The 12,043-nt window shown below is 37.8% G+C and overlaps 1 protein-coding gene across 1 annotated transcript; it reads left to right on the forward strand.

Moving 5' to 3' along the window:
• Positions 1-7,769: 7,769 nt before the first annotated feature.
• LOC122111264 (putative vomeronasal receptor-like protein 4) lies at positions 7,770-9,217 on the forward strand. Its single transcript, XM_042683983.1, has 2 exons — positions 7,770-7,810; positions 8,263-9,217. The coding sequence occupies exons 1-2, from the start codon at positions 7,770-7,772 to the stop codon at positions 9,215-9,217; spliced, it is 996 nt and encodes a 331-aa protein (XP_042539917.1).
• The last annotated feature ends 2,826 nt before the right edge of the window (positions 9,218-12,043 follow it).

Raw genomic sequence — 12,043 nt, forward strand, 5'->3', positions numbered from 1 at the left:
CGATCTGAGCTATGCCTCCAACCCCAATCATTTTCTTAGGTGATATTTAAAAGACAGTACTTTAGGACATTTGAAAAGGGGCCAAAATGTGATGGTATATGCCTCTAATCTCAGCTCAGTGGGAGACAATAATCAATGAGAAGGATCATGGTTCAAGACCAGTACAGGAAAAAGAAAGTTTTACATAGCTAAGTCTCGTTTCAATATAAAAGTTGGATGTGTATTGAATCTGTAATCCCAGTTACACAAAAAGCACAAGTAGAGCTGGGAGTTGATGGCTGACACCTATAATCTTAGCTAATCAGGCACCTGAGATCTGAGGATCACAGTTCAAAGCCAGCCGGGGCAGGAAACTTCATGAGATTCTTTTCTCCCATCCACCAACAAAAAACTTGAAGTGGAGCTGTGGTTCAAGTGGTAAAGTACTACTCAAGCAAAAAAGCTCAGGGGAGCTGGGCACCGGTGGCTTTTGCCTGGAATCCTAGCTTCTCAAGAGGTTCAGATCTAAAGATCATGGTTCAAAGCCAGCCCAGGCAGGAAAGTCCATGAGACTCTTATCTCCAATAAACCACTAGAAAACCAGAAGTGGTGCTATGGATCAAGTGCTAGAATGCTCACCTTGATCTGAAAAGCACAAGGACAGCACCCAAACCCAGAGTTCAAGCCTCATGACCGACAAAAAGAAAAGAGAAAAAAGCTTGGAGAAAGTGCCCAGTTTCTGAGTTCAAGCTCTAGGATGGGTCAAAAGAAAAAAGACACAATAGGTATACAAGGATCATAGTATAAGACAAGGCCCCAGGCAAACAACGTAATACCCAGTCTGAAAAATAACTAAAGCCTAAAATGGCTGAGGACAAGGTTCAGTATGACAGTGTTTGCCTAGCAAAGAAGAGTCCCTGAGTTCAAATCTCAGTACTACATACACATATTGAAATAAGTATTTTGAGAGTAAGCACTTATCTCAAAGCAGATTTCTACAGAACTTATTGAAGAAAATGTCAAATGCTCTGTAAAAGGGAAGTATAAGGAAAACTATGTGTATATATATATATATAAAACATATCAATTATACTATGAAATTACAATATGTAATAGTTTCGATGAAACACAAGTTGAAAGTGAGAGAGACTAAAAATAGAGAACATCAAACATTAATTTTATTTTGTTCATTAATACACATATAGAACAACAGACAGAACTCATAAGTAAACACATAACAAGTAAGAAGAAGAAAATTCAGCAACTTTAATCTATTGTTAAAAAATTATCATCAAATCTCAAAATGTGTGACAACTTTCAGGTAAATATAGTGAGATTGATGAAATTTCCAAAAATGCCCTGTTTTGTTTTTTTTTAAACCATTATCAAAATATGTGAAGGGAGAAAATTTTCTTCTTATTTTATTTAGTGTCATATTACTTTTCCAAACCATAACATCATCAGCATAGTGATTTTATAGTATTTCTGAAAGTAACAGTATTAAAACATTATAATGGGCTTCTATTATCACACATAGAAGGGCATTTATCAGCTATCATCAAGAAAGTTAAAGAGAATATTCAAAACTCATAAAAGATACTGCATTGGAAAAACCACCCAGTTGTATAGAATCTCCATATTAACAAATTGATAATTATTGTTGAGTGCTTAAATTATGCAATACGACCATGGGAATAAAGAGCAACGCTCTTAAAATAATGCAATTCTATCACAAATTCATGCTGTTCTACTTGAGCTTCCATGTGCCACTCAGGCATAATCTTAGGCCTTAGGTTACTCATATCCCAAGGAAGCTTGAAAGATCTTGGTACCAGTGGCTCAGGCCTGTAATCTTAGCTGCTCAAAAGGGTAAGATCTGAGGATTGTGATTCAAAGCCCAGACAGCAAAATCCATGAGGCTTATTTCTAATTAATCACCAATAAGCCAGAAGTGGAGCTCTAGCTCAAGTGGTAAAATGCTAGCTCAGTGAAAAAGCTAATGAGCAGCACCCAAGCCTTCAATTCAAGTCTCAAACAGGCCAAAAATAAACATATACAGAAACAAACAGAACAGGAAACCCCCAAGAGACTTTGACACACAGAATGAATTCCTAACATATCAAAAATGAGGCCCTCACTAAACTGAATGTCAGAATAAGGGTCAAATGGGGAATACCAAGTCATTCTTCCCCTATTATCCTCCTATCTAATGGTTAGATTTCACCCATTTCATCATACAATCATCAATGATATGAACTACTGTGATAGTAGAAGACACTTGAGTAGGACCTAGGTCAACTACATTGTGACATAAGACCAAAAAGATGATATGCTTCCATGATAAATCTTACTCGGTATTTCAGAGTCTGATCTCCATGATAATTCATAGCTTGGAACTCTGGAAAGGCAAAGACAAGTCTGGAGACATGGGAAACTCTACATGTGGAAACCGGCTTTGTTGTTCACTTTCTCACTTCACATCCTTCTACTAATTAAACCCTAATTGAGTCTGAGATAACTTCTGAGTCAAATTCATGTAGTAATTGTGAGGGCAGAGGGAAAGTTTTACTTCAGGGATTCATAACCCTGACAGGTGACATCTGTGGAAATTGACGTCTCCTTGGTACTTTTTGAGAGCCAAGGGTGCTACAAATCCTGAAGGTACAAATATGACCTGGAAAGTCTCTTCTTGACAGAAGAACTAACCCAGATCTTGCCTGCACCACAGCTATCAAGGTGAGTAAACTTGCGAATTCTTTGATGCGCTTCGCATGTATCATGTAATTTCCTGAGAAGAATAAGTGTTAATCTTTCTGTGATTAGTCAAAGGAAGACATAGAGCATCTCTGATCCTTAGGACCTACTGAAAGGAGCTTATGACCTGGACCTTTAGATATCTGGAACTAGAAAGATGGAGAGGATCAGTTCTACCAATATCCAGGTTTCTCAGCACCATTTGTTTAAGCAAGGAATATAATTACTTATGATAAAGAACTTTTAGTACCACTGGGCACAGATACATCAAGGTAGTGATAGTTCTGTTCAAGTATTTAGTTGCACATAAAGCAGAGTTTCTGTGATTGGCTATCATTTATTGTGTTTCATTGTCTAAAGTAAGACGAGAATTAAAGTGACAATCTCTGCATCAGAGCTCACCTCCATGCTACTTCACAACTTGCAACTTTGAGAAGGAGAATATAGGTCTACTTATTAGCTAGTAAAACTGGTAGCTAATGGATAATAAAAACTACCTACAGAACTTTGGTTTGTTGTTCACTTTCTCATTTCACAGTCTTCTAGAAATAAACCCTAATTAAGCCTGAGCTACTTCTGAGTCCATCTTACATGATAATTGTGTAGGGAGAGGGAAAGTTGTACTTCAGGGACTGAGATTCTGCAAAAGTTTCCTTCTCCCTGACAATGAGACAACTGTGAAAACTGAAATCATCCTTACACTGGGTGGGAACCAAGAGACTCACAATTGCTGAAGGTATAAATCTGGCTTGAAAAGCCTCATCTGAACAGAATTAACCCAGAGTTGGACTACACCACAGCTACCAAGGTAACCAGACCTGATAATTCTTTGATTTACTCACATGTTTTCATAAAATTCTCATAGAGAGATAAACACTCATCTCTCTTTGACTAAACCAGGGGTTTGATGAGAAGGTCTATGTCATTTTTCTAATATCTGGAGGAATATACCTTGAAGGAGAGAGGTCACCAGTCCAGCAGATGTCTCTCTAAAAGCACTTGAACATCTCTGTCTGTAGTGTGATGTTATCACAGAGCTGTAGGTTGAGTTTTCCAAAAGGTCTCACATTATACTCTTCCAGAAGTTAGGAAATACTCATCAACCTTCAATTTCACCTGCTAGCATTAGGTCACTGTATTATCAGGTTCATACATTAGGTTTCTCTAGTTCTTGATTCTTTTATGAAAGTCTATCACGGTATTTGTTTGGGCTTATAGTCATTTTTGTTTGTTTTCATTGTTTTATTTATTTATTTGATACAAAAATCTAATTATGATACAAAATTTGATACAAAAATCTAATCTAATCTAGGATGGCACCATTCATGATTGTCCTGCCTCCCAAGTACTGAGAATAAAAGCATGTCACCCCATGCTCTGTAAGTACACTCACTTTTGTTCAGTTATTTAATGACACTTGAGTTTTAGACTCAGGTCGTTGTATTGGTAGACAAGTATTCTACCACTTGAGCCATACACCAGCCCAAGAACAGTCATTCTTAAGAGCTTCCAACCTCTGACAAAAAGCTGGATCACTTTGTATTCATGCTTTATTAATTAACATTGCTATACTCATCATTAAAGCTTGTAGCATAATCCATTTATAGCAGACATTTAGGATTGTATGTGTCGCCTTTTAACACTTTTAAGGCATTCATTAATTTCATATGTAAGGGGAGGAAGCACATGTTGAAAGGCACTATCTGATATTCCTAAAGTCATACATAATGCTTCTTGGTAAACCTGCATATAATCCTATATTCACATAGTTATGTAGACAAGAACTAGAGAGGTCTAAAGCAAACATTTAATAATTAGTAGAAAGTAGAGGAAGCCAGATTACAGGCTTACACCAGTAATCCTAGGTACTCAGGAGGCTGAGATCTGAGTATTGTAGTTCAAAGCTAGTCCCAGGCAGAAAAGTCTGTGAGACTCTTATCTCCAATTAATCAGTAAAAAAAAAAAAAAAAAAAAAAAAACCCTGAAGTGTTGTAGCTGCAGTTCAAGGTTACATAGCCTTGAGCAAAAACCCTCAGAGACAGCTCCCAGGACCTGAGTTTGAGCCCCAGAACCAGCATACATGCTTACCCATGTAGAGGAGACAGGTTTGTAGAATTGCATTAGAAGCATGCAGACTATATGCACATTCTGGGGAAGTTTCATTTATTGAGGAAAAACTGTCCGTAGTGTAACAAAGTTCTCAGCTGTGGGGCTTGAACTCTGGGCCTGGGCACTGTCACTCCACTCTCCAGCTCAAGGCGAGTGCTCTAGCCCTTTGAGCCACAGCACCACTTCTGGCTTCTTGGTGGTTAATTGGAGAGAGGAGTTTCATGGACTCTCCTGCCTGGACAAGCTTTGAATTATGATCCTCAAATTTCAGCCTCCTTAGCCTCCGGCTAAGATTACAGGCATGAGCCACTGGCGCCCTGCTTAACTTAAATTTTTAGGTGAGATACATGATTGGAACTCCTGGATATGAAAGAGTAAAATCCTATTCAGGCCTGCAGCCACAAAATAAGCTCAGATTAGTAAAAGATCACAGTAACCCCACTGTTAATTAGGCCGGGGGAGAAGGGGAAGAAACAGTAAAACAGGCTGAAATTTTATCAGAAATCATTGATTCTCTCCAAAATATACAACACTTGAAAGATCTCTTTTCATATCAATGATGCTCCAATCTACTTTCTTCCAGAAAACTATTACTGCCAATTCCTTCTTCATACTTGATAAACTTCCCTCATCTTGTAACAGAACCTACACCTAGTCATTCTCCCTCTCCTAATCAACTTTTAAAAGTGTCTTTATATGTATAACTGTTTTTGGTTTCCCTCAAATGCCCCTGAGATTACTCAATTAATATTCAGGCCTCTCCCCACACTTCCTAGGAAATATTCCAAGTTTCCTCTAAAGCACCTTCTCTGACTGAAACCATTTAATTCTCCCTATGTTTCATACTGGAGTCATCTTCCTGAGTATCTTGCAATGATTCAAGTCTAATTGTTGGAACCTAACTAGAATGACTACCTTATATAACTTGATATTGTGGCCTACAATATGCCATCTTAAATTACAGAATCAGTTGAACTTCAACTATATCTCAGAAATATTAAGATTAGGTAAGAAATTTACGAAAATTGAAAGTAAAAGCCAAACCTGAAAATGGTTATTCTTCAAAAGGAAACATAGAAAGGAAAAGTGAACAGAATTTAAGATGAAGCAGAAGCTGAAATGTCGCTAAAATGTGGGCAGAAAAAACTGTGAGACTCTTATCTCCAATAAACTACTCAGAAAAAGCTGGAAACGGTGCTGTGGCCCAAGTGATAGAGCACTAGCCTTGAGCACAAAGAAGCTCAGGAACAGTGTGCAGGTCCTGAGTTCAAGCCCATGGTCTGGCAAATAAACAAACAAACAAACAAGTAAGTTCAATTTCAGTTCATTTGGAATGACATAAAAGGTTTCATTTTAATCAACCAGAAGCAACAACACAGTAAAGGGGCTTAAAATGGAGTGGAACATATTTAATTTGATGTTATAACACCATCCAGAAACCTGTTTTTTTGGTCTATGAGGGCAGACTTGTTCAGAAATGTAACACATGCATACATGTACTGTGAATAAAACTGTTCTTTTAACACAGGTCAAGGAGTATGGAGACACTGAGGCCCAATAGCATTTTAAAGACATATTCTCTACAATCCACCCCCCTCAGTCTTTATTCATTTTTCCTTCAATTAAGTGAAATTTTTACTTAAGCTTGTATCATATTTCTGGTGTTGTTTAGACTTTTCAACTTGCAGCATTCTTGGCTTCTTTATGATGATTTTATTTATTCTGAATTCCCCTTATCTTAGTCCAAAATATAACTATGTATAATTACAGGTTTTTGAAGGGATAGATAGCTATGAGGACACATAATAACACTAACAATTACTTTTAGAAAATTATTCCCTTTTTTTTTTTTGGTCAGTCATGGAGCTTGAACACTGGGCCTGGGTGCTGTCCCTCAGCTCTTCAGCTCCAGGCTAATTAGCTCTACCACTTGAGCCACAGCGCCACTTCCAGTTTTCTGAGTGGTTTATTGGAGATAAGAGTCTCACAGACTTTTCCTGCCCAGGCCGGCTTTGAACGGTGATCCTCAGATCTCAGCCTCCTGAGTAGCTTAGATTACAGGCATGAGCCACTGGCACCTGGCTGAAAAATGATTCTTTAATACTTCTCACTAATATAAGCACTATATATCTCAGCTCATTGAATCCACACAATTCACCTGGATTGTACAAATGACTGGGTCTTAGACAAGTGATCTAACATGTTCAAACTCATACATATAAGGATTTAGAAAGCCAATATATGTAATCTAGAGTGGTTGTTTGCAAAACTTCCTCTTAGAAATCCTGAACTTTATACTTCTCAAGTTAGTGATATTTCTTAGGCATATATATGCTCTACCCCCACCCCCAACAATTTACATTGAACATTGCTACATGATTCACAAACACTGCATTTTGGTTATCTTTGCGAAGGTGGAATCTTGTTCAAATACAAACATAAATGTTTTCTGCAAGTACCTCCCAGAGTAGATATAGTGTATGCTTTTCAATCCAGGAACAACACTCATTAGAGAAGATGGGACATGTTCCTTATCCCAAAATCTGTTCATAGATTATTTGAAAAGACAGGTCTACTGAAAAGATAACCTAACCATAAATAAATCAGTAGAGAGATGTGGCAAAAGAAAATTAACCATAACTTAAGAGTAATCTCTAAAGATAGTCTTCATCACTCGCATTGTAATTCACTGGGAGGGGACATTTTTGATGGAGAAAAATAATTTGATTTGACAAGCTCTAAAACACAGAGCTAGTGTCTTTCTTCAGTTGGAATCCACAGCACAACAGCTACAGAAGTAAACTGTTTTTCTGACATTTTGATAGCTTCTCCTGGATTAGAAACAAAGTAATGGAGAAAATCATTTCAATGATTCTACCATGCAGAATAATGGGAATATACAGTGCTAGTCCGACCCTAAGGCTAGTATGTCGGGCCCTTCTATTGTCCCTTGTGTTTCAGACACAGTTAAGATCCATGCAGAAGTTTAGGGAAAGTAGTAATGAGACTCCCAGTGGAACCCCAATACAATACAATAACATAAGGTGGTTTATTGTCTGTAAATAATAAAAAGGAATGACTCATCTAAGCTAATCACTTGGATTAGTAATTGAGTGATGTTGTCCTTTGTTTAGCTTCTGTCTGTAAGAAAGTAGTCATCTATATTGTAAACATGCAGGATACAAAGAAGGACTTTTATAAAGGTAAGTGAATATATGACCATGGAATATATTTCCAAACTGTATTTATCATCACTTCTGTGTTAGAGAAAGCAGGTAAAAGAGTAAAAAAGGAAAACAATGAGATGTGCTGAGAAAGAACTATATATATTTAGATATTTTAGAAACTATTCTTTTCCTTATCGATGGAGAAATACATCCTCTGAAATATGAAATTGATATTTGTGTTGGTTAAACTGAATTTTCTAGTTCTGAAGATGAAGTCTGAAGAGGTTTGGAATAAAGTCATCCAGAAAATAGTCTTCTTTTCTCTCACCGGACCTGGAATGGTGGGGAACATCTTTATATTTGTGTTACATGTATGTACTTTTGTCATGGAACCTGACAAAAAAACCATAAATCTTATACTTGTCCACTTGGCTTTTTCAAATATGATAATTATTTGTAGCATAGGCATAAGAGAAATAGCAATCATTGCTTATTTCAGAAATTTGCTAGATGATCATAGTTGTAAACATATGGTTTATCTGAGGAGGATGGCTCGGGGGCTCTCCATCTGCACCACCTGTCTCCTCAGTGTGGTCCAGGCCATCACCATCAGTCCCAGGACCACCCTGTGGAGAAAACTCAAACCACAGACTGCATGGCAAGTTCTTCCCTATCTCCTCCTCTTTTGGATCTCTAATTCTCTGATAAGCTCAAACCTGCTACACTACATCACAGCAGTCAATAACATGAATGGATCTGGGTTTGGAATGTACATTGGGTATTGTTATATGCTACCATCTAGACAAGAGGATAGATGGCTTTTCCTCTCCCTCATGACTCTCCGGGATGTGATCTTTCAGAGTCTCATGGGCTGGAGCAGTGGGTACATGGCTTTCCATCTGTATAAACATCACAAGCGAGTCCTCTACCTTCATAGCTCCAAGTTTGCAAAAAATTCCAGCCCAGAAATCAGAGCCACTCTAAGTACTCTCATTCTTATGACCTGTTTCCTTGTCTTTTATTGGGCAGATTTCATGTTCTCCTTATATGCAGGTTCTACCTTGAGAAGTGATTTCATAACACTAAACATTAAAACATTTCTAGAACTTGGATATGCTATTCTCAGTCCCTTGGTCCTGATCAACCGGCATGTCCATATTGCTAAATCCTGGAGGGTCACTGAGAAGTACAGAAATATATGCTTCTAATGTTACACTCATTCTTCGATAAATTCAAGGTGCATGTATTAGGAATTTCTATGCCCTGTTGTTCTAGTATCTCAAAACATTAATCAAGGTTTAAAACAACAGATCAATCTTTTTCATTAATCATTTCTTAAGCAATCTAAATCTGGTCTAGCAGTTCTTTTTTTTTCTGGTCTTGCAGCTTGAACTCTGGGGTTGGGCACTGTCCCTCAACTCTTCAGCTCAAGGCTAGTGCTCTACCACTTGAACCACAGTTCCACTTCAGGTTTTCTGGTGGTTAATTGGAGATAAGAGTCATGGACTTTCCTGCCTGGGCTAGCTTTGAACCACGATCTTCAGATCTCAGCCTCCTGAGTAGCTAAGATGTGAGCCACCAGTGCCTGCCTAGTAATTTATTAATTGGAAAAATCAGTATCTTGCCTAGCTTCTTGTTTACACTGGGGAAAAAATAGAAAAAAAAACTTTCCAATTATTAGTATTTTATTGTTTCCTTAAGTCAGAACTTTTTAGCTTATAAACAATAAATATTTACTTTTGATTGTTCTGTAGCATAGGAAATCCACAATCAAGGTGCTGGCAAGTTATACATCTAGTGAGAGCAGTTTCTGGTTACCTGATAATGCCTTCTTTTTCTTTTTTTTCTTGATTGCTTTTTTTATTGTTATTATAAAGGTGATGTACTAAGATCTGGTTATAGTTAAATATGTCCACATATCTTTGTGGACAATGCCACCCTTTCCATCTCTTTTCCAATTTTACCCTCCAGTCTCCACACACAAGTTGTAGAGTTCATTTTCAACATAGTATCTATTGAGTTCCATGGCTGCATTTGTTTATCCTTTGTCCCCCCATTTCTGTGCCCCCTTACCCTTCTAAAGACAAAAAGAAAACAAAAACAACAACAAATAAAAAATCTTGTTTCTATTTCCTGCAGCTCATTTTGATAAATACTATTGTATATGATCAGATGCACATAGGCTTCATGCCTTTGTGTTTCTCCCCTATGAGTATCCTCCTTTGGTCTTACTATGTGTGACTGCTTAGAGTCTTGTATAACTTATCATGCCTCACTGGATTTTAGATCTAGCTTCTGTATATGAGAGAAAGCATGTGCTGATTGTGTCTGGGTTTGGCCTACTTTGCTTATCATGATTTGTTCTAGGTCCACCCATTTTCCGGCAAATGACATAGTATTATTCTTTCTAATAGCTGTGTAAAATTTTATTGTATATAGATACCACATTTTTTGATCCCCTCATCTAATATAGGGCAACCAGGCTCTTTCCATAACTTAAACAAGAAATCTTAATCAAGCCAGAGCCCCTTACTATTTACCCCTGTGTATTCCTTAAAATAGATTATACTGCTCATTTTCTATGGGAAATTAATTAGTATATGCTACATGTGTTCATTGAGCTCTCCAAAGAATAATAAAACTAAGAACAAAAATCTAAGAGCAAAATAAAAATAAAAAAAGACTGTCCAGAGATATCCTTTTTCTGAGATTGGCTTTTAAGACAAAGTAAAGATGATTAATGAGAGAAAGTAATTCACTATAGTACAAGAGATTCAGGGGGCAATTGATTGGCCCAAGTTGGTTCCCAAAGCACTATGAAACAAAAATTCCAAATATACTCAAGATGTTGAAGTGTGGTCACCAAATAAATACAAAGGAAAGCAAGAGGAGACGGATTTTCTTCCAAGGATGTTTTCTATCTTGAGTTTGAAAATAGTGTTCCAGGTGAGGTTTAAACTTGTGCATTACTCATGTAAATGGAAGTATAATTACAGCATGCCAACTGATGGTGCCCCTCTAGCAATCTCCCACTGCTGCTCACACTCATTACACAACAGAGTACAGAATAGATCCGTCTAGAATCACAAGGACAAGATCTCTTGCACATGTAACTGTCAGTCCTAAGACTATATTTTCCCTAGATGCCTGCAAAGGTTGACTGAGCAGCTCTGAAGCTCATGGTGACCTCAGGTTTTGAAGACAAGTTAGCATGCACTCTGTCTGAAAATGAAGCAGCTACTTCCTTCCTCCAAGGCAGCTGAGGAAAGTGAGAACACTGCCTCCAGAGACTACATGAGGATTCTCAGTGTGTCCATGTCCGTGAAAGGATCCCTAGGATGTGTGTTTGGGAGCCCTTCTCTTTTCTCTCTTCCTGGTACTTCTCTCTGTGTTGGATGGTGATTCTTTATCTGCACAAGGGGCAGGAATAGCCCTATGAGAGATGCAAATCCTCTTCAAATGTGGTTGACCAAAGTCCTTGCTTTCTGCTAACTCCCACTCCCACCTAACAAATATGTTGGAAGCTGAAGAACACAGGGGAACAAAGGATTTCACGATGGTAGATATGAAACACAGAACTTTCCTGTGTCTCTAGATATTTAATAACAATTAGGAAACAAAACACCAATTGCATACCTCAGGGAGAGTCACCTGGCATGGAAAAGCAAGGAAGGACAACAGTAAATTGTAGGCAGTAAAAAAGCAGATGAAATCTAGAAATACTGAACCTTACAGAGCACTGGGTAACATGACAGTAAAGGGAGAGAATCCCATCCTCCCCCCACCACTAGTGGGTTTACAAGGAAAAGAGAAAAGGAAAGCTTGGGGGGAAAAGCATGCAACAGATGTCACTCTACAAACATAAATTTTACAACAGATGATCAACAATACAGATAATGATAGCAGGGCTGCAAGGACTTCTTAGCTTATTGGTTGGTACTATGTGGGGAAGTTATTTCAGGAGCAATCTTAGCAAAACCTCTTGGATGAGGACACAGTGAACATTTTTATACATCCAAATTTCAAAGACTAAT

Source organism: Dipodomys spectabilis, unplaced genomic scaffold (genome assembly GCF_019054845.1).
Source record: "Dipodomys spectabilis isolate Male_0828 unplaced genomic scaffold, ASM1905484v1 ptg000085l, whole genome shotgun sequence".
NCBI classification, from domain to species: domain Eukaryota; kingdom Metazoa; phylum Chordata; class Mammalia; order Rodentia; family Heteromyidae; genus Dipodomys; species Dipodomys spectabilis.

Bases quoted from the DNA above. Each gene is read 5' to 3' on its own strand.
- LOC122111264 (XM_042683983.1), top strand. From the start codon at position 7,770: ATGTCGGGCCCTTCTATTGTCCCTTGTGTTTCAGACACAGT. The intron at 7,811-8,262 runs TAAGATCCATGC...GGTTAAACTGAA, and splicing joins CCTTGTGTTTCAGACACAGT to TTTTCTAGTTCTGAAGATGA.